Below are 22838 nucleotides of genomic sequence, written 5' to 3'. Positions count from 1 at the left end.
TTAGGATTTCTAAAAATGATATACCTGTCATGACAGAAAGATATGCTATACATCCATCACTAGACAATATGGGCATCTATCTATGTGGGGATGGAAGCAGGGAGATGTGGATGGCATTTTTTTTCTTCCCTCAAATTTTTATATTAAGAAGCTATACAGCCCTAGCTGGTTTGGCTCAGTGGATAGAGAGTTGGCCTGCAGACTGAAGGGTCCCAGGTTCAATTACAGTCAAGGGCATATGCCCGGATTACGGGCTTGATCCCCAGTGGGGAAGGGGGGGGGGCATGTAGGAGGCAGCCAATCAAGGATTCTCATTATTGATGTTTCTCTCTCTCTCTCTCTTCCTTCTGCTCTGAAATAAAAATATATTTTTAAAAAAGAAGCTATATAACAATTTTTCAAAGGATGCTGTTGCTCTAAAATTTGTAACCTCCCCCCCCCCAACACACATACATTTCTCACACAATATACAAGATGGGGCAAAAGTAGGCTTATAGTTATTCATATGGAAAATAATACAATAATTAATAAACAATAACATAAGAATAAACTATGTTTTGCACACTCACAACTGTAAACCTATTGTTGACTCACCCTGTTTGTACACGGATTCCTTTGGGTTGGTTTTTAGAAACAACAGTTCAGAAGAGAACTGTCTTGTTACCTTACAGTTGTTTTTAGTACACCCGAGAGCTGTGGGATCCTAAAATGCTGCCCTGATGTGCGGGCATGCTTGGCACCAAGGAAAGATGACATGGCACTTGGGGTTGGATATTAGTGGTCCAGCTGCCAGCGTCATCAGGGTGCAGTTTGTGAGGTCAATGCTGGCTTTTATGACATCAGCAGAGCTGAGGAGGTGAACTAGGGCAACTGAAGATGATTATAAGGTGGAAACCCCTAGAAGAATCCCACCGAATGTTCGAACATCTCCAGGAGTTCCAACTCATTCTTGTTTGGGAATCAGAGAGGCAAAGGGTTCTATGAACCTCAGCCTTGATTTCAGGAACTCAATGTAACCGAAAGTATGAAGAGACAAAGGACTACCGTATTTTCCGGCATATAAGACGACCCCCCCTAATTTTACAGTTAAAACATAGGTTTAAGCCTATATAAGACTACCCCCACTTCCGAGGCAACACCAGTTCTTTTTTTAATCCCGCCTCTCTGACTCTGGCCAATCTGAGCAGGCTTTTTTTCGTTTCAAAAGTCGTCTTATACGCCAGAAAATAGGTAAGTAGCTTCTTAAAATGAACTTTTTCTCTCTCATTATACCTCTTTCTCTCTCAGGTGATAGGCTTGATCAGCTTGCCTGGTATTTCATTGAGAGGATAAAAGCTAACAGACTATAGCTCCTTCATCTTTCCATTAGCATCTCCAAACTTACCTCCATGTGCAGTCAACCTCTCCCTGAAATGAAAAAGTGCCCATTCCGAACTGGGATCCCAACCCCTGGGGACCATTTCTCCTTCAGGTTTTATGCTTACGCTTATCATTCTGCTTCTTCAACCATCCTCTCTCCACTGGATCACAATCCTGAACATTCAAATATAGTCTGGAAGCTCCCATCTGTTAATGAAACTTCTTTTAACCCATTATCTATTTCTAGCCTACCCTTCATTTCGCTCCTAGTCACCAAAGCCAGACTTCTAAAACCACATCCTGTCTTTATCAACCATGCAGCTGGCAACCCCCACCACTACACTAAATATGTTCTTTTTAAGGTTATCAAACTAAATCCACATTGCCAAATCAGAGAGATTTTTTGGCCCTCATCCCGTTCAACCTCGGCATTCCACTGTTTTCCACACCCTTATTCGTGACATCTTCTCTGATCTCAGTTTCTGTGGCACTATACTCCAGTCTTTTCTCTAGTGTCTCCAGGCACTCATTCTCCAGATCCTTCCCTTCACATCTCCAAATACAGTAATGCCTCTTAGCTCAGCCCTGGGTCTATTTTCATAACCCTATCCTCATTCTGATGACTTTAAATATATGTTACATTACACAAATCTATACCCCAGCCTAGTCTTTTCTTTTGAGACTCAGACTTATATGTTCAGCTTGTCTTACCCACTTAGATGTCTCATAAGCATTTTGAATGTGATATGCCCAGAATAGAACTATTAGTTTTAACCCTCAAGAGTTACCCTTTCTCAAGTCTTTCTCTCCTTAGAAAATGGCACAACTAGTACAGTTGCTCAAACTAGACATGTGAGAGTCATCCTTGACCCCCTTCCTTACCCTTCCACGTCCTAACTTATCACCATGTCCTAACCATCACATTCTCATGATACCTGATCTCCATCTCTGCTACCAATACCCTAGGCCAAGCATCAGCAGCTTTTACCTGGACTTCTGCAGTAGCCAAACCAATGCCATGATGTCCACATAGCAGCTGGAGAGAACCATGCTGTTTCTACAGCTTCATCTTGTGTGCCTGTCTCCTGTTCCATTAGGCTCTGGCCACCTGTGGACGTCCTAGTTCCATTTAAAGATCTTTCTTACCTCAAGGTCTCCACACGTTTCCTCTGGCCAGAATGTCTTGGCTAATGCGTTCATACCTTTTGTATCACAGCTGAAATGTCACTTCCTCCCAGAGGTTTCTTGACCCAAGAATATCCACTCCTACCAAGAAACACTGTCATATCACACAAATTTCATATTTATTTCATATTTCCTCCACAAGTCTCCATGAGATCAAGAACTGTGTCTATCTTTTTTATGACTCTATATTTAGTACTTAGCCAATGTCGAAGAGTAAATATTTGTTGAATGGACAAACTTCTGTCCTCTTTGTCATACTTAACACTCACAGCCTGGCAAGATAACCATACCCTTTTTGTATCACACATAATCCTCTCTTTTAGTGGCATGCAAAGGTAATGAGCCTTTGAATCTGGCTCTGACACCTTCTACCATACCCACTGAGTGACTTTGGTCAAGTTGCTTAACCCTCAGTTGCTTCACCTGGTAAGTGGAGAAAATAATACCTGTCCTTTAGTAATAGTATGAAGATTAAAGTGAGAACATGTATATAAAGTGCTGATCAAGAAAGTACTCAAAAAAAGTTCCTTTTTTTCCATGCCTCCCAATAAACAAAATCTTCTTACCTAATAATACATGTGCATACACAAAACTTTTGATGAGACACCATCCATCCTCCCCTTCCGAGTCTTTCTGATGGTGACCTTCCTATTAAGATTTTTGCCTTTAGAGGATGAGACACTTAGCCATGAAACACAATTTATAACATTAAACCAAATATGTAACCACTGTCCTAAATAACTAGAGTTTGTGTTATAAGGGTACCTTCTCAAATATATTTGGAGGTAACACAAAGAGAAAAAAAATTTTTTTTTGATAATGTAGAGGACATTACTTTAAAAGAAAACACCAGATGGCAGCACCAGACGCTAAAGAAGTATCTGAGGGACTTTTAGCTCAAACCTGAGCATAAAACTACATTGAAAGAGATGATCATTTATAGAGAAGATAGTTTCCCTACAGAAAAATAATGCCTAATTTGTAATGTAATAAAGGATTTTTAGAAAAGGGATTTCGCATGTGACCAGCATAATCCTAAGAAAATAACCGCAAGCATGATCTAACCAATAAACAGAACGAATTGCAAAGTGCCCATTGAGGTTTTGGAAGAGAACTTGCCTTAGTGGCATTAGTTTATGTTTAGAAATGATTGAAAGGTGACAGAAGTATCTGTGTCCTAAGAGAACTGAGCCAATCTATGTTGGAAGAACATTCTGAGCAGAAGGTAATTCACTCTGCCAGCGAAACAGTCATGTTGCCCAACTGGAGTGAATTGTTTTCCAAGCACTGTGATCGTAGTTCTGAAAAGATTTTTCTCACTTTAATTCACTGCAAGACTGAGCCCCCTGAGAACATCTGGCAAGATCATTGATTCTAATCAGAAGTCAGATCAAGGATTCTAGAGGGAAATTGTTATAATTGACAAGAGAATGAAGGAAACGTTTGAAATCTAAAAAAAAAATAAAAAAAAAAAATGCATGTGGCCATGTCAGTGTGATTGAGCATCAGCCTATGAAACAGGTGGTCACGGTTTGATTCCAGGTCAGGGCACATGCCCACGTTGTGGGTTTGATCCTGGTGAGCAGCATGTAGGAGGCAGCCAAACAATGATTCTCTCTCTCATCATTAATATTTCTGTCTCTCCCTCTCTCTTCCTTTCTGAAATCAATAAAATATATTTTAAAAAAAGAATTCATGTATACCATAGTCAGCCAAAAGTTGACCATCACAGGCAGATGAAAATCTGAAATCTAATAATGCATAGGGTAAAGCTCTTTATGGAAAATGTATGGTTCACTGCACTATCTAAATGTTAAATGATAAAAGAAATACAGCAACAGAGAGGATCAAATTGTACACAAAAGAGCAAACTACAGTTCCCAGGAGGGCCTTGCTGCTGAAAGTACCACTGCACAGCAAACACCTTTCTTAGCGAAGGAATCAAGTCCATTGCTTCCAGATCATTATGCCCCTCTGAAGCCTTAGGAGATTTCTCCATTGTCATTAAACCAAGCTTGCTTTAAATCTGGCAACAAAAGGGACCCTATGTTAGGTGACCTTTCCATGACCCCCCACTAAAGCCTGCATGGTCCCCAAACAGGCCAGCACACATCTGACAGCTATGGGCGCCAGGTTCTCACTGACACATGCCTTCTCACGTCTGGGAGCAGAGCTGGCTGGAGCTCTCACACAGCCATGCCCTCTCGATGCCCTTGCTCTGATGAACTCCCCCTCTGCTCAGCGCGCGAGTCATCGGGGGCCCCTGCTGGCCTCTCCCTCTGACATTCTCCCCTCTGGACGACTGTGGGAGGCAGGAGGGGTCCTCTGGTGAAGCCGTGGGCCCAGGCCAGCCTCTCTTAGCAGTCGTGACTGAGTTAGAACATGCTGTGCTCAGCCTGTTGGCTCCACTCTTGGGAGCACAAAGTATGTGTTATAACAATAAGCCCAAGAATCCTGACCACACTCTTCCCTATCTCAAGATCTGTAATGAGAACATTTGAAGTAAATGCATACAATCAGGACACGGGGCTGAAAGTCACACAGAAACAGAGTTGCTTGATTGTGACCCCGAGACACACAATCCTTTTGCTCTTGGAGTCCAGACCTCACATGTTTTGAAAGAAAAACAGCAGCCAGAAGATGGGAAAAGCAGATCATGTTTGTGAGACCAGCCTGCAGTCCTTGCCACACTTAAAGAGTTTGGGTTTTCATGCGGCAAAGAAACCAGCCATTCTTTCTTCAAAGTCCATCGGAACACTCAGCCAGCTTCTGTCAGTGTGACTCTTCAGCTTTAGGATCATTATCTTGAAATCTTCTAAACCGGCAAGTCCATATAATGTCATTTTTTGAACATGGAAGTTAGAAAAAAGTACTAGATTATTTGCCAAAATGATGCAACGAAAGAGTAAGGAAGAAACACTGAATTAAACACAAAAGGTCCCCCACTCCCTTTTGGTTTAACACTTTGCAATACCTTGAGTAACCTTAGTTTTCCCAAAACAATCCATTTATTTTTTAATTTTAATTTTTTCAAATCATTCCATTTAAAGAACCATGCAGGTGGGTGTTTCAAGTAGCAAATCGAAGAAGGAGGAAACAAAGGAAGAAGAGGAAGAGGAGGAGGTGGGGCGGGGGGGAAAAGAGAGAAAAGACTGACCACGTCCTATTTCTCATGATTTGACATCAGTAAGCTGTGACACAGACAGCACATCCATCCGCTTGGCTTAAGGGTAGGACCGAGTCCACAGACCGTGGCCTGTTCTGCAGGTAGCCACCCTCATGAGCACCCTTCCCCAATCCTGGGGGATGAAGAAACTTCAGGTGAAAACCCAACAACACTTGCCCCTATGACTGGGAACCCCTGGGTCATGCTTACTTTTAACAATTGCCCAAGTGGCGAGTCAGAGCGTGGAGTCCAACCCAGATACAAGGTACAGAGCAGCAGTGGGAATCTGCACTTCCCAGAACCAGGAACACATGCCTCCCTTCTTGGGTGTCTGCACTGGGTTAATCCCCCACATACTACCATCATGTCAGCGTTAACAGAAAACATGCCGCACTCGCAGAGCACGTCTATTCCTGCGAGTGCGCCAGTGTTTAATTATCGCTGGGGTCATTTGGGGTTTTTGACACAGATTCTATTTTAGTAAGATAAACTCGGCAGAACTCGGCGTTGCCAGAAACGAATTCCTAAGGTAGATGACTAAAATAAACTGGTAATAAATATTGGCTTTTGGAACGGGGATTATAGCTCTGTAATGTAGACATAGCATTAATGACTCATTTTCAAATAACAGTCTCTCCCAAGGATTATTGGTAAGGAGGGGTCAGGGAAGAAAGAAGTCCTCTCCCTCTCTCCCTCTCCCTCTCTCCCTCTCCCTCTCCCTCTCCCTCTCGCTCTCACTCTCTCAACAAAATGGAAGAGAACTGTGAATCCACCAGGCAAGGATGTTCTTGTGCCTACGTTGCCATCAGAGATACAGCCCCTGGAGTGGGACAGGGGTCAAATTGGACAGGCTGCAATGAGTCAGAAATAGGCATGGAAAGAAACCACTCTAGAGGCTGAGGCAGGTGATTCGGGGTCTGTTTTCTCTCCCTCCCCCGGAGGCAGCATGCACCCCCGGGGTCCACCCAGGGCATCTCAAGTGGCCTGCGTTACCTTTTCGGTCTCAGTGGGTACTGCCACGTGCCTTTGCTGCTTGGAATTAACGGGCTCTTTCAGGCCGCCTTTGCTCCCTAAAGTCAAATTCTGAGCGCGTGGCCCACTGGATTGAGGCTTACAGCTTCTCAGATGCACCGGGAGGCGCTGGGGGGCAAAGGTCCGGCCGCAGTGCGGGCAGGGCTCAAGCTGAGCTTGACTTGGCCCCTCGCCAGGCACAAAGGGCTGAGGCTTCTGCGGGGATGGCCGGCGGAGCTCCCTGGGGAGCTGGCTATTTTCTATTTTCCACTTTTCCAGGCATTTGGGCTCATGAATAGGAAGGGAGAGGGAGCCAAATTCCCTGCCACAAATATAGCAGACGAGAGTCCTTGGTCGAGGTGGGACGCCACCAGCAGCTTTCTTAAGACCAGGAAGGTCACTGGAGTTGTTGCTCTTTGGCTCTCTGGGCCCACCGCCCTTGGGCTTGCAGCTTCTCTGGTGGACAATAAGGCGGTCCGGCAAGAATGTGCGGCCACAGATTTCGCAGGGCAGCAGCTGGGCCTGCGAGCTCTGGAATGCTGCCTCGTTCAGCGCCTCAAGCGTGTAGGACCCATTGCCGCCGGCCAGGGGCTGTGGCTTGGAGGGTTCTGGCCTCCGCTGGTGCTTGGGCAGCTTGCTGTTTTCAATCCGCCACTTCTCCAGGCACTGGGGCTCATGAATGGCGAGGGACTGGGACCCAAATTCTCGGCCACAGATGTAGCATATCCGGAATCCGGGCCTGCGGGACGGGATCACGGGTCGGGTAGGCTGGCTTTCTGACATGCTTCTCTTCCCAGGGCGTTTTGAGAGGATCACAGTCCCAGGCCTAATTCTCTGAGGGTTTGTCTTTATTTCTTCACCAGGATGGACTTGCCCTGTTTCTGGAAAAAGGCTAGAAGAGGAGTCCCTAGGCGGAACAGCTTGGTTGATAAGGAAGGTAGGTTCTTTAGAGCGATGGAAAGTTTGTTGCAGGTTTTTGGAAACCCTTTTCTCCTTTCCTCTTTCCATGAACACACACACAAGAAAATCTTTCTCTCGTCCTTGCTCTGATTTCAGCCCAGTTTCATGTGGGACTTCTTCTCAGAGCAAAGGTGAGTCAGGTCGGCTGTCCTGGGGTTCCACATTGTAGCCAGCACCTTAGCCCCTCAGGCCAGGACTCAGAGCTTCATTGAGGGGCAGCAGCCCGGAGCACTGCACGTCCCCATTGAACTCCCCGGGCCTCAGAGACCTGCGGGAGAAACAAATCCAGAATTACTACACACACACACACACACACACACACACACACCCTCATAAAGAGCAGAATGTTTTTGTTTTACTTAGTATCTCTGGCTAGTACAGCAACTAGCACATAGGATTTTTTCAGTGTACAAGAAAATGTCCATTCTGAATTTCCCTGTCACTGTATTGAAACTAGTATTCTGCCCAAAGAAAGATAAGACATTTACTGCACATCATAGACACACCTGACACAAACCATCAGAGGCACCGCGGAGAGGTTGTGAGAGCGCGAACAAGAACTGTGAACATTAGATAATGAAACCGCAGGTCACGTGAGAGGACCTCCCCGCGCTGCCCCAGGGAGTCCGGACGTTGCCGTGCCAGGACGCCTTTGACAGGCCTTTGAAGCCTACAGACCTCTTTTTAGAATAATGATTTTAAAAACGAAAATTAATATTCTTACGATGACAAGTAAAACTAATTTATGGAAATCATTTATCAAATATTTTTACTTGCTAGATATATTTTATTTGAGATAGAGTGCCAGACTTCTGGAGTGTCTGAGGGTCTGAGGTTAAAAACTCCTACAGAAAAAGTAATTCAACAGTGAATACCATGAGATTATTATGAAATATTGTGAAAACTTTCAGAGGGAGTGTAAATGTCTTATAATCTACCAGGTATCCACCTTTTTTTGTTATGGGAATGGAGTATTAATAAATTGTGGCCATGACTGTCAAACCAAGAATGCAAACTCAGGCCTGTCCTCTTCCTGGTGGGATATGGACAGACTTCCCTGGGGTGAAGAAGCTCAGACTGTGTGATTGCCTTTTTATAGCCATTATGCTCACTACCCTATTTTATATCTATCTATCTATCTATCTATCTATCTATCATCTATCTTCCAAATATTTTTTATAAAAACATGGCTAAGGGTTTTCCCCCAGCAAAGCAGAAGACAGGGCTGATAAGATCTCATTATGGGCAGAGCCCAGGAGTTGTTACCTTGAGGAAAAGCATGAGACAATATTACCCAGGATCTACAATCTAGCCCCAAGAAATACTATTTTCCAGAAGTCTAAGGACCATCTTCACTTCCTGAAGGATGATGTGGACCTGAATTAAAGCTTTGTAGCATCCGTTCCCAATCACAAACACTGACCACGGCAGACACGAGTTCAGGCAGAGCGAGGACGGCAGTGCTAGCAATGTCAGAATTCTGTTTGGGCTTTGTGCTCGAGAAAGGACCAAAAGAGCTGTGAGATCTGTGCCCAGTTCCTGTGTTTTGGTGCCAAGAAAGGTCTGAATCTTTGCAGTTAAGACTATCAAATTAGGTCTGGCACAGAAAAGGCAGCTATTTTTCATTTTGACAGATCGTAAGACAGTGATATTAACACATGTGACAAAAGAATGTGTTGGCCCCAGAGTGGTCAGCACAGAAAGTGAAGCTTAGAGAAACAGAATGTATCACTGGATCAGCACCATCCAAAGGAAAACGTGAATCTGGAGAACACAAGGAATCTGGTAAAAATTGTTTTATCGGCAAATGGGTGAAATAATACCCCAAACCACTCTGCTTTATTGCTTTTTGATCTCTTGTTCACCGAGGATCTCCTCTTTTAGTTTCCCATTTTCCTTGATACCAGAAATTTTCAGACACCAAATGTAATTAAGAAGGCTCTGACTGGTAGCTGCGTTGGTTAAATCATTGTCCCGATAAGCCAAGGTTGCAGGTTCAATCCCTCCCAGTCAGGGCACATACAAGAATCAACCAAGGAATGCATAAATAAGTGCAATAATAAATTGATGCCTCTTTCTCTCTCTCTCTCTCTCTCTCTCTCTCTCTCTCTCTCTCTCTCTCTCTCTCGCACACACACACACACACACACACACACACGCAGGAGTTCCCAGTAGATTAGAACACTGAGAAAGCCCCATGACTTGCCCCAACAACTCTTCCATTCCCCTTAGGATAAATAAGAGAACTAATATTTATTGAATGGCAACTACGCATCAAATATTGTGCTAATTTTTACATACAAAATTTAATTATCAAATGATTATGAGGCAGGTATTATTATTTCAATTTTATAAACAAAGAAACGGTGACTCAGAAAAGATGAATAACTTGCCCAAGACAGTCAGTTTCTAAATGACAGAACGGGGAATCCATTCCAGCTCTCTTTGGCTCCGGTACTCAGCTCTTTCCATTATTCATCCTGCCTAACATTCTGCCGGCAGAGCTTCTTCCCTTTCATTTTTGTCCCCGTTTTAATGGATGATTCATATGCCCCATGGAAAGGTAACTAAGCCCCCACACCAGCCTTTAGGAGAAGGAAGAGGCAAAAGGGAGGAGGGGAATAAGGCATAGAAGAAGAGAAACCTCTTGATGGAAAAAGCATGAGACCGATTGAGGCTACTGAAGACAGGATTTTCCCTTAAGTGACAGGGATCATTTATTTTGCTGTAAGTTATTTATCTAGATGAAGCTTTCCCCTGCAAGGTGGGCAATGCACATCCTTTTCCTGATCTCATCAACATCCTTCAGAGGAATTTCTTATTAACCAGGGCGGGGATGGATTACAGGGAACTGGGTGCTATAATGGGTGAAAGTGAAGACTGCCTGAAGGGGCCAGATGGTATTTAGTTTGCAGCCACTTTGATGCGGAATGGATCTTTATTTTTGCAGGTGTGTGTGTGCACTGCAAATAATTTCTCTGAAGCAAGCACAAGCATCATAAAATTCTCAACCAAATCTTCATCTTTTCTTTCTGTATAGTCTCCTTCTTCCTCCAATGTCCTCTTGAAAGTTGCTTTATTTGTGGTTAAAGGCAAGAAATTATTAAAGATGAGGGAGCTGGAAGCGAGTGAAATTCTTGGAAACTGAAAACTTTATGAAGTTGTTGCCAGTGATTCTGACAAGGCACGGCCTGGTCAGCTGCTCTCCTCTATAAGTTTGATCCAAAAGCAAAAACACTGGAAAGTACTAAATGCATATACTTACATTACTTAAGAAATTGGCCTGTCACCAGACATATTGTAAATAAATGCTGCTAGTTTATAGAGAGAACCACTTTGCAGAGCCAGCTAGTTTTACCCCAAGCGTCCAGGAGAAATGTTCACTCCAATTAGCCTGACCATATCTGCACATAGGAGATTTAAGGGCTGTTTTGGAAGGCCATGTTTTATCAATATGATGCCATTTCCCCATACCCTTTGGGGTTCATGGGAAGGAAGAGACGGATTCACAAGGATGAATATAACCACCTTGGAAATGCAAAACCCATTTTGGCATTGGAAGGTGCTCCTCTATAAAAGAGGGAAGAGAACACAACCAAAGGGATTAAATATCTTTTTAAAAAAATGTAGTCCTTAGGAACAAAATATATATGTGACACATGAGCCCTTCCCTTATGAATTGTATAGAATCCAAATTATTTAAATGGGCAAATAAAGAAATAAGAAACATGGGGTTGGGGGTTAATGCTTACTTTTAGCAAAACTGTAAAATAGAGGAGGTTTGTCCTTAATATCCTCCATCCACCCTGTTCCTCAGCCTCTGCTCTCCCCTGCCCAGTGCCCTCACATACTATTTGGTCTTCCTTACCTATGAAATCTCACTTTCAGAAAGGGGCTGACAGACTTGTTCACATCAACGTCTATGATTGATGAGGTAATATCCCTCCCAGAGCCTGGCAGAAACAGCTAGTTCCTTACCAGTAGGAATTCTGCCCAACGCACTCAAATTAAGAGAGCGCCAATTTTTAGCTGTACACACGAATTCCCAACTACAACTCCAGAGGCTCCTTTGTAGCTAGTGAAGTATTGTGTGTGACTTGTAAGAACTCCTCTTAGACTGCAGGGGTCTAACTTGTTTTTCTTTCCTATGTTCATACTGATGCTTAGAACGTGGATGTGATGGCTGGAGCTCTAGCAGCCATATATGACCAGATTGTATCCACGTGACCTCGACAAGGCAGAGCAGAGACCTGGATCGACTTGAATACCTGATAATGTTTGAGCCACCATACAAGTAACTCCCTGGGGCTTTATGTGCATAAAGAAATAAATATTTATTGTATTTTAGCCACTTTTTAAGAGTCTCGTACATGAAAACCTAACTCAATTGAGATATAGTTGTATTTTAAATAGTTGTCATTTGTTTCACATAAAGTGAATTCTAAGAGTGATATTTAAATTTTAGGATATTTTTTGATGAAATAAAAATTTTTTGAGAAAGTGTATATTTGGGAGCAAAATTGACTTATTAAATATACTTTTTCCCCCTGAAAATCAGAAATATAAAACTTGAAACTGGAAATACTGAACCAATGGCTCTTTAAAAATTGATTCACAAGCCATCCTTTCCTAGATTTTTTTGTTGGAACATATTTGAATGGCATATTTTACTTCTGGAAAATGAAAATGTCGTTTTTTCCATGATGAGCTTTTGAAAGAGCAACGAGGCATCATTGTTGGGCCAGCTACTAACTCACTATCTCTGTACTCCAAGTGCTCTTCTCTGTGTTTGGCTCTATGATATGCCCCAGGGACCCTGAAGACCCCATTTCTGCCTTGAGTTATGTTCTGGCATTGAGTTATGTTCTGCCAACAGTGGGAATGAAGGGAGAATGCAGGGTTGGAGGACAAAGAGAGGACTTGCTCCTTTCTAAAGGCTTCCTGTCCGCTTGTGCTTCCTGTGACGTCAGCCCACCAACACTGCCTCCCAGCAGAAGCAGTCCTTCCTGGTAGTTTACAGTTTTTCAGTCCTTGCAAACCAGACTCACTCCCCTCCCTGACCAGATAACATCATCAGTCAGTCTGTACCTCTCCTGGGATATCTGACTTACAGTTCCATAAGGTGCTTCTAAGTTTCTGTCATTCAAATCTTTTCCCTCTGGTACTTCACCCTAGGAATGGTGGTTGTCACCTTCTTTGTATAGTGGTGTTCTCTTTTCTCCTGCTAGTTACTAAGTAACAACTTCATTCCTGGTTAACTAAATCCTTATGTATTTGTTTAAATAAGTGTATGAATTTTGTCTCCTGGCTAATATAACTACCCTGAGACTATAAATAATAAAAATATGTGATATTCATGTTGTGCATTACCTTACTATTGCAATAAATATAAACTCAAATAAATGATTTCATAGCATCTTAGAAAATAATATGGGGCTTATCTTAACATTCAACCTTCATCTTATTCAGACACTGAAAGCATATTTTTTGTGATTTTTATACCATCATCATGCTTCAGAGCTAGAAAATGCTGCTCTCCCACTTGTGACTGAACTAAATCTTAAGAGGAAACCTGCCATTTGGGACGAATTCACATTTTCCGTAATTTCATATGACACTTTTGCTGCTGACTGCCCACTCATACGGACACCGCTGCCACAGGGGATGCCAAAATAAAGGGATCACATTCATAGGGTGAGTGACCAGGACGTGTTGAGGGGTGCTGGCTCAGCTCATGCTGGCTGGTTCTCTGCACTCCCTCTGGGAGCCACGTGGGCAATGGCATTGGCAGTCCTCAGTAATTCTGATGTGGATGGGCAAAAGGCCAGGTGAGAGCAACTGGGAATTGACGATGATATGGCTTTGAAAAGACAGGAGCAGCATCTGAAAGGTACACAATAGAAACACTTTAGCTTGAGGCTTATGGCTTCCAGGGAATATGGCTGTCCATATTGGCATTTCTATGCTAACTGTGAACAATGATAGATTTCTCTTTTCTGTCTCTCTTTCATTGCAAAGAATTTTTAAATCAGTAAAGAAATTCCTTCACTTTCATTCAACCTGTCAGATATAGACATAAGAGTCTATGGTGCTAGGAAAGCTATGGAAATGGAAAATAGGAGAAGGGCAAACTTTACCCTTCTAAGTAGAGCCTTCTGCGAGGACATTTAAGATGCCGAGGCTCAAAATACCACTCTGTGACAGCAATTGTTAGATTAAGCCTGTAATTTTCACTCTATATTGAGTATCCAAATCACAGACTACTCAAAAGTCATGAATGCCACACAGGTGTGACCATGTAATTGTAACACAGACATTTGGCGTGGTAGAGAACTGGTTACCGAAAGCATCTGAATCATCATGGTAGAGGCCTGTAATGTATAGAAATTCAAAGAATAGTCAGAGGGAGTCTGGCCATTGTACAATAAACAAGTCTACATATCATATTTTCTGATATTTTGGATAGTTCTATTCCAGTAACAGCGCTCTATTCCAAATAACTCTTTCTCAAGACTTTAAAGCAGTGGTTCATAGGCCAAATCTGGCCCACAGCCAAGTTCTTTTTGGCCTGCATGAAGCTTAAAATGTTTGGATTAACTTCCATTATATTAAAATTGGGAGATGTCATACAAAATCTAGATTTTTGGTTTCTTTTGAAAAAGTGGAAAGTCTGGCCATCCAAAGCCCACATTCCAATGTGGCAACATCCAACATAAGCTGATACTGAGTAAGGACTGTGCCTATAGGTCAAGCAGCCAGACTTCACTCTTCCAAAGTTTTTCATCAGCCCATTGATCCATTACTTTATAGTTCATGCTTGATTCTCAAAGACATATGAGTTTGTAACCATTTGTAATATTTGCTTTAAAATGTCCCTTTCCCCAATTTTTCCCCTCAATTCAATATTAGAAAATAACTTTAAGGAGCACTTGTCCTCAATATAGTTGAAGTCTTTTCTATGGAGGATAGTTACTAAAAGAATGAACTATATATTGGTAAAAATTCAGAAAGGAAACTTCCTAATAAAGTATAATGAGGCTGAAATACTTAATTCTAGAAGGGAGGGAGGTACTTAAGGGGAAAAGAAGGAACCAGTGTCCTGAGAAGGAATTTTCATACATTATTGGAGGGTCATAGGAAGTGATGCATCTAATTTCAGAGTGGAAAAAAAAAATAAGCAGCCAATGTTTAGATCAGCCACAGGAGAGACGGTGAGGAAAAAATAAAAATGAAAAGAAAAGAAAAACCAACAGGCAAGAAATGTGTTTTGGAGATTATCTGAACTTATTGGAGACATTCCCATAATTATTTAGCTATGCGTTAATATAATAAGAACAACTCTTCTGGTTAAGACAATGGTCCTTGATTTACCATTAAGTGAGTCTCCAGATGAAGAATGTTGGATTTGTCTACAGAAAGGATCTGTCAATAAAAAGAACCATAACTAGGCTATTAACAATATATTGCTGACTTTCCAAGAATTGGGCTATAAATATTTCATAAGAGAATTATGCTTTCTTGTAGGAATTACAGAATTTGGTGCGTTTTTTTCTTTTTCCAAACTGACCATTGTTGGTACCACTGATAAATAAGTTCAAATTGCAAATGTGTTAAGAAGAGCACAATAGTTCCTTCTCAACCTAGAATAGGATATCTGCTATCTACCAACTGTCTAAAATTGAGGCATTATGATGAAGAAAAAAAAATAGTGGAGAAAAACTACAGATAACCTTGTTATAGTATTAAATTTTTAAAAAATTGCAAATAGATGTGTGTTTACTAGCCCCCATCATGTGATACTGCTTGCTCCAAGCTCCCATGTCTTCACGCTCGTGATTTATTGTCTCGGAGTGCTAACTCAGTGCAGTGTCTTTGGCGTGGACTTCCAAGCCGCAGAGTGATAGTATCGGGAGTGGAGTCATCGGGCGAGTGCGTCCAGGTGGAAATAAACAATGAAGAATACAGCTGCCTTTGAAGGGAGCGTCTTGGCCAGGATACTTGGCACCCGGGAGATGGGCTTCGCTGTATCCTGGAGGAACCTTTTATTAACCACATCGCCCGCTCACCCCACAACAGCCTCAAAATTGTACCTTAGCACTCTCCACCTCCAGGAGGCCGGTGCCTCCCAGAGCCTGGCTAGCACTTAAACGGATCGTCATTACAGTTCATTACAGACATCAACACCCTTTGTTAATAACGCTTTCTCCACCCGAAGCTGTTTCTGAGGCAAGTTCCCGGGAAGAGAGTCAAAAACAGGGTGAGCCCATGAGGCAGGCTGGCTTTCTGCTGTGTGTTATGAATGTGCCTCTGTTTTCTGATACGCTCAGCATGACTCCCCTGGTGCTGACTCTGGAGACGTGAAGGTTCGTGTACAAGCTGAAGGCTGTTTCTAAACAGGGGCTTTTTATGGCTGTTCTCCCCGCCTCTCTCATCCCCCTTTATATATATGTCATCAAACATCTATTGTCATTCCATTTGACATGTCTAAATCTCATGCACAAGGCCCTCTTTCACAGACCAGATGGTTTAACCTCTCTGATGGCTCAGAATGCTCCATACTACCACCTTTCATTGCTCAGGAGTCTTCCATGGGAAAAAGCATCCATGCCGGAGAAAACCACTGAAAGGAGACTCCTGGTGGAGCCCATTAATTCTCCAGTCCCCACTGCCCAAGCCAAACATGAAGGGTGGGAATGGCTCCTTATTTGCAAACCTCATAGTCCTTTGTGGTTTAAAATTTTCTGAATGCCTCCTTCCACCCTACACCAAATAACTCTCAAATAGCAAGGAAGTCAGTGAGAGTATCAGTGGCTTCGTTCTGCTTTCCTTTAGTGAACAAAAAAAGAAGATACCTGTGTTTTTTGAAGTTATACTAGGATCAGAAAGATTGGAATATTTGATTAGAAGAATTCAATTTAAAGTTAACTCTGTGTTGCTCATTTTCCCCCCTCTTTCTTGTGTTTTCAATGGGCTTTTATTCCATCTCCATGTTCCCCTTCAATTTGCTTCATTGTTTCCATTATCTGGGTCTCCATTCCAAGTCCAGAAGGACAAGGTGCCATTGGAGAGGTGTGGCAGCCTGTGGCTGACTCTACTGCTTATTCGCTCTGAAGGGAGAAGGCACTGCCAACTAGCTTACCTCTAACAATGTGGGCTTATATTTTAACTCCATTGAATTCTGGAGAAAGCCAAATAAGAAGTGATGGGCCCATCTTTAACTTGTAATTTTATATGTCGGAAGTCCACCATGGATTCCCTCGAGGTTAAAATCAAGGTATCGCCAGGCTATGGTATCTTGCTACAGCAGCGCTAGAAAGGGAACGCACACCAGAGAAAGGGAACAGTGTTGTGAATACAGCCCTCTGCCAAAGTGTTGCTCGGCTAGTCTGCCATGCTGTGCCCAGAATCTTAATAGTCACCTCCCAGTCACCCGGCTCTAGATTCCATTGGGTTGCGAGGGAGGGGGCACTCCATCCCAGCGGCCTTGCTGAGATGCCCCCGTCAGCCCTCTAGAATGAGAATTACAGTTCCCTCTATACTATAGCAACAAAAGCATGAATGTTCACCTAACATTGTATAGTGGGGTCCAGTATCTCTAGCTCTGCTGGGAACCCTCACCCAATGTGACTAAGGAAATAATCCCCCCAGATTCTGCATTCTTTCCGTGTAGTCTACGCATCTTTGCTGCCCACACTTCAGGTATGTTCTCCCTTTTCCTCTCTGACTGTGTTCTTTGCTGCTGCATTTGCGTATTTGCATCAGGTAGAGCCTTTATTGACCAGTTTCTTCAGAAACTTGACTTGAATATACCCCGTTCCTGGCTAAGAAGCCACATTTCTTGTTAATGAGTGTGCTGTATGCACGGCAACATTTTCCTTCTCTCCTTTCAGCAGTTTCCTCAGGACTGCCCCCAGTCTTCTCTAACTGGAGGTGGACAGTTAAAGCCTTCCTAAGTGGAAAGAGTCACTTCCAGCTTGGATTCGGAGCTGAGAAGACATTTCCATTTCGTAGAGTCATTTCCTATTTGGAAGTGTAGGGTACCAGAACATGCCACTTTGGCATCAGGATTACTTTGAGCTGAAGGCAATTGAGAAAAAACAGACACAGGAAAGCTCTCTGCCCTCCCTCTATTTGCCTAACAGCAGGACAAACATTTGTCAAGGTGTCTCCCTTTCCCAAACCAGGAAAGGCAGAACTCACCAGGAGACAACTCTAGATTCTTTACCGTCCACAGTCAGGCACTGAGAAGAACCTGTGTAACAGCAATACTCAATAGCCTTTGTCTTCTCTAAGTTCTGCCTTAGTATACTCACCTTCCCAGTTTGCTGCCCTTAAAAGCCTAAATGCCTTTTTCTTTGTCTTGTCACTTCTCCACAAATTTATGGTTCTTTGTTGAGGTGCTACTTAAACCCCAAATTCTTACCACCCTTTGTGTTGCTCATTACTGAGTCCTCCCATATGTATGCACAATGCCCATGTTAATAAAACTAGTTAGCTTTTTCTCTTGTTAATCTATCTTTCCTCAGTTGATTTCACAAGTCCAGTCGCTGAGCCAAAAAGGGTAGATAATTTGTTTCCTCCCTTACAGAGTTTTAGAATAAAAAGGATCCCCAACAAGCCACACCAAGTCACTTTCTGTATAACCCCACTAAATGGCATCAATAGTTCATGGTCATTACTGGTTAGTCATCTCATATGCACTAAATAAGCAAAGAAAAATGAAATTTGGAATATACTATACAAATAGCATAATATTAGTGATGTTGACTAGAAAGAAGAAATAGGCTTCATTTAATACAGGGGAGAGACTGAATATTTTGTCCATAATTGAGTCATATTTAGAATTCTCTAGGTATAAGGGGGTCAAAGGAAAAATTATTGCATTAACATAAAGTAGTCACCCCAAACATGGGACATCCCTTGCTGTTTTCCTGCCTGTGTGCTACCTGTCAAAGAAAGACCTATTCAGTAGCCTGGTTGGCATGGCTCAGTGTTTGAGCATTGATCTATGAACCAGGAAGTCTTGGTTTGAGCCCTGGTTAGGGGTATGCAGTGTAGGAGACAGCCAGTCAATGATTCTCTCTTATCATTAACTAGAGGCTTGGTACATGAAATTTGTGTACTTGGGGGGAGGTCCCTCAGCCCAGCCTGCACCCCTCACTCCTTACTGCCTGCCTGCTTGCTGCTCCTTACTGCTTGGGTTGCTGCTACTTAGTGCTGCTGCTGCTGCTGCTGCTGCTGCTGCTTTTTAGTACTGCTGCCACAACTCTCGCCAGCCGTGAGCCAGGCTTCTGGCTGAGCAGAGCTCCCCCTGTCAGAGTGCACTGACCACCAGGAGGCAGCTCCTGTGTTAGGTGTCTACCCTCTGATGGTCAGTGCACATCATAGCAACCGGTCATTCTGGTCATTCTACCTTAACAATCGCTTAGGCTTTTATTATATAAAAGTGGCCTAGTGCACAAAATTCGTGCACAAGAGTGGGGAAGAGGTTCCCTCAGCCCAGCCTGCACCCTCTCCAATCAGGGACCCCTGGAGGGATGTCCAACTGCCAGACATTCCCCTTGAAATCTGTGACTGCTAGCTCACCTGCCTGCCTGCCTCATCACCCCTAACTGCCTCTGCTTGCCTGCTTGATTACCCCCAACTGCCCTCCCCTGTTGTCCTGATCTCACCCCCAATTGCCCTCCCCTGCAGGCCTGATCTCACCACCAATGGCCCTCCCCTGCAAGCCTGATTTTGCCTCCAACTGCCTTAAAACCCCTCTTCAGCCCCCACCTTAGGTCCTGCCTTCGCAGTTCACCCAGATTAGGTTCTGATTAGTTGGTTTTTATGCCAGTCAGCATCTCCGGGCCTATCTCTAATCCTGATCACCAGCCCCTGCATAGACCTGGAGAGAAAAAGAGGTTTGCTGCTGGCCAGGCCTGGAGAAAAAGAGAGTCAGGGGCTGATCAACAGCTGCCACAGAGGCTATGGATCAGACCCTGCTTCTCTCTCCAGGCCTCATCTGCAGCCCCCTCAGCAGTCAGTGCTAGGTCACTGCACCTGCAGCAGCAGCGGTCAGTGCTGGGTCACCACGGCAATCCAGCACTGACTGCAGGACTGACTTCCAGTGTTTGGTTGAACCTTTGGTCATTACAGTCACTACCTTTTTATATATATAGATATATTTCTATCTCTCCCTCTGTGAAATCAATAATATATATAAAGACCTACTCAGTAATTGAGTCTCTGAGTGTGTTGCTTAAAGCTTTGGTGAATGGTTGTTCTGCCTATCACTATGTCTCCAGATCTCAGTGGAGGTCATACAGTCTGTTGCTGAGCCAGGTCTCCCTTAGTCTGCACTGGTGCAATTGACTATTTGGATCTAATTGCAGATGTTTACATTTTCATAGGTGCATTTTTCCTCTTCTGGTTTTATCACAGCATGATCCTTTAAAATGGATCTTGATACCCAGATATTAATAATTAATCTTAATTTTTAGGTCTGATGATGACATTATAATTGTATTTTAATTGCAATTTTTATTGAAATAATTATAGATTCACATGCAGTTCAAAGAAATAATAGAGATCCCTTGTACACTTGCCAACTTTTCCCCAAAGGTATCATTTTGAAAATTATAGTATAATATCTCAACCAGAATATTGATATTGATATAACCCACTTTTACCTATACTCATGAGTGTGAATATATAAGCTCTATACATTTCTGTCACTTGTGGACATGCCCACCACTATAGTCAAGATAATGAACAGTTCCAACATCACAAGCATCTCCTGTTTTGTCATTTTATACCCATCTCCTTTTCCCACTGCAGTCTCCATGTCCCCATCTCTTACTCCCAGAAATCACTAGTCTGTTCCCCACTTCTAAATTATTAAATTTCAAAATGATGTGGGAGGGTGGGTAGGTGGGAGGTGTTAAACCAAAGAACTTGTATCCATAGAGCCATAACCTATGGATACAGACAATAAGGTGGGGTGGGCTAGAAGGGGTCAATGGGGGGGAAAGGGGACATATGTAATACTTATAACAATAAAGATTTTTTTAAATGTTATGTAAATGGAATTATATAGTATGTAAGCTTTTGGGACTGGCTTTTTCCTCTTAGCATAATTTCTTGGAGAGTTATCCAAGTTGTTGGATGCAGTAATAATTACTTGCTTTTGTAGTAAACTCTTTCACACAGCTCTTAGCAATATCTTTTTCTGATATAGCTCCTTGAGCAAGGGAAACAAAAGAAAAAAAATAAACAAACGGGACTATGTCAAACTACAAAGTTTTAGACAGCAAAGGAAACCATCAAAAAAATGAAAGTACAACCTACTGAATGGGAGAAGATGTATGCCAAGGATACATCCAATAAATGGTTAACACCCAAAACATATAAAGAAATCAAGTTAAAACATCAGCAAAAGACCTAAATAGGCATTTCTCCCAAGGGGACATACAGATGATCAACAGATATATGAAAAGATGCTTAACATCACCAATCATCAGGGAAATGCAAATTAAAACCACAAGATTATCACCTCAGACCTATCAGAATGGCTATCATCAGTAAATCAACAAACAATAAGTATTGTCAAGAATGTGGAGAAAATGGAACCTTCTGCACTGTTGGTGAGATTGTAAATGGAAAACAGTGTATATGGATAAAACACAGAAGATAGTAAGAGTATATGGGTATGTGAGTGTGTAGGTGTGACTGTACAAATTAGTTTGTAGATAGATTTGAGTGGTGTATGCATACTTGAGTGTGTGTGTGTTTGTGTGTGTGTGTGTGTGTGTGTGTGTGTGTGTGGTTAGTTGAATGTGGTTGAATGAGAGAGAAGAAATGGTGAATAATTGATATAAGTAACTGGGAAGGTAAATTGGAAACAAATTACTAGTATGAAGAGCATTATAGCTAATCTCAGGAATTTTGATTACCCTACAGGAAATGAGGAATCCTTATGGATTTTTCTTATAACACACATATAATTGAAAAAAGATCTTGAGTAATGAAATCTGGAGAATATCAACATTTAACATTTAATGACTACACAAAAGAAGTGCTCTAGTTCCCTAAGTTCCCTAAAAAGGATCCATTGTAGAATTTCCTCTAAAAGCAAACTTTTAGTAGAAAACCAGATCACTCTGATTCACAAAATGAAATTTGTACCTAACTTCATGAGACTATGTGTATTATACAGAGCCAGACTTGTATGTTTCTTCCAATTCTGAAATTCTGTTTAATGTTGGTACAAACAGTTGCCTCCATGTCCCATCTTACATTACTAGTAGCTGACATATGTCTAAATATTTTGATTAAAAATCTTGACAAATACTTCTGGACCAGAAAGTGAATTTCTGCTGTAGAAATTTGCTTCATTTGGATAAAGCATAAAGAATGAAAAAATGTATTTCCAATAGCATCTTCTCTTTGTATACTAAACCAATTCCCATTCCCCTTTCTGTGTAGCATGGATCAGGTTGTTCAGATTTTAGTTTTGATACTACCAAATCTGGGGGGAAAGTACAAGTTCAAGCAAACTATGATAAGGTCTTATTTGCTAAGAAAAGCAGAAAAAGTGGCTTATAGTGAGGAATTAAGCATACCCCTCCTGTAAACTCAGACCAAGTTCAAACCCTAACTTCAAAGTCCCTCTTGGTTGTGAAATCTTGTGATATAGCATAACTTTCCTGTGCCTTGGTTTCATTTTATGTTTATGGGATGATAATACTTATCTTACAGGTTTATTTTAAGGATTAAAAGAAAGAAAACATGCTTTAGCACACTCTGTGGTAGGTAATACGTACAATGTAATAATTGTAATATATGGCTTTACACTCCCATAGTTTCATAAACAACTGGAAATGATGTTAGAGACTAGAATTTTGAAATAATTCTCATTTGCTAAAATATTCTCAGGAATCCCAAAGTTTTCATTCAACTAACTCAAGTCACATTTTATTTTAAACAACAACAACATTCTAACATGCAATCCTAAAAAAAAAAAAAAAAAAAAAAAAAGAAGAAAGAAAAGAAAGAAAAAAAAGAAAAGAAAAAAATACTTAAAAGTTATGAGAAATATGAGAAAAAATATCTAAAAATGATCAAATCTAATCAGCACAAAACATGTTACTTAATTCCCCATCCCTAATCTGAGCTG

The 22838-nt window shown here is 42.1% G+C and overlaps 1 protein-coding gene across 1 annotated transcript in view; it reads right to left on the bottom strand.

Annotated features, from left to right (window-relative positions):
• Positions 1 to 22838, bottom strand: part of LOC311620805 (zinc finger protein 474-like) — a gene marked incomplete at its 3' end in the record, with an annotated part of 97057 nt that overhangs the window by 17511 nt on the left and 56708 nt on the right. The window contains exon 5 of the mRNA XM_084880475.1: positions 6704 to 7949. Coding sequence (XP_084736601.1) covers positions 6704 to 7729 — 1026 coding nt within the window. The 5' untranslated portion in view covers positions 7730 to 7949. The remainder of the gene's footprint in view (positions 1 to 6703; positions 7950 to 22838) is intronic.

This window comes from Pipistrellus hanaki, assembly GCF_964339955.1.
Source record: "Pipistrellus hanaki genome assembly, chromosome: 4".
In the NCBI taxonomy this organism is placed as follows: Eukaryota; Metazoa; Chordata; class Mammalia; order Chiroptera; family Vespertilionidae; genus Pipistrellus; species Pipistrellus hanaki.
Note: the sequence above shows the minus strand (reverse complement) of the source record. Positions and strands in the feature narration are given on the sequence as shown.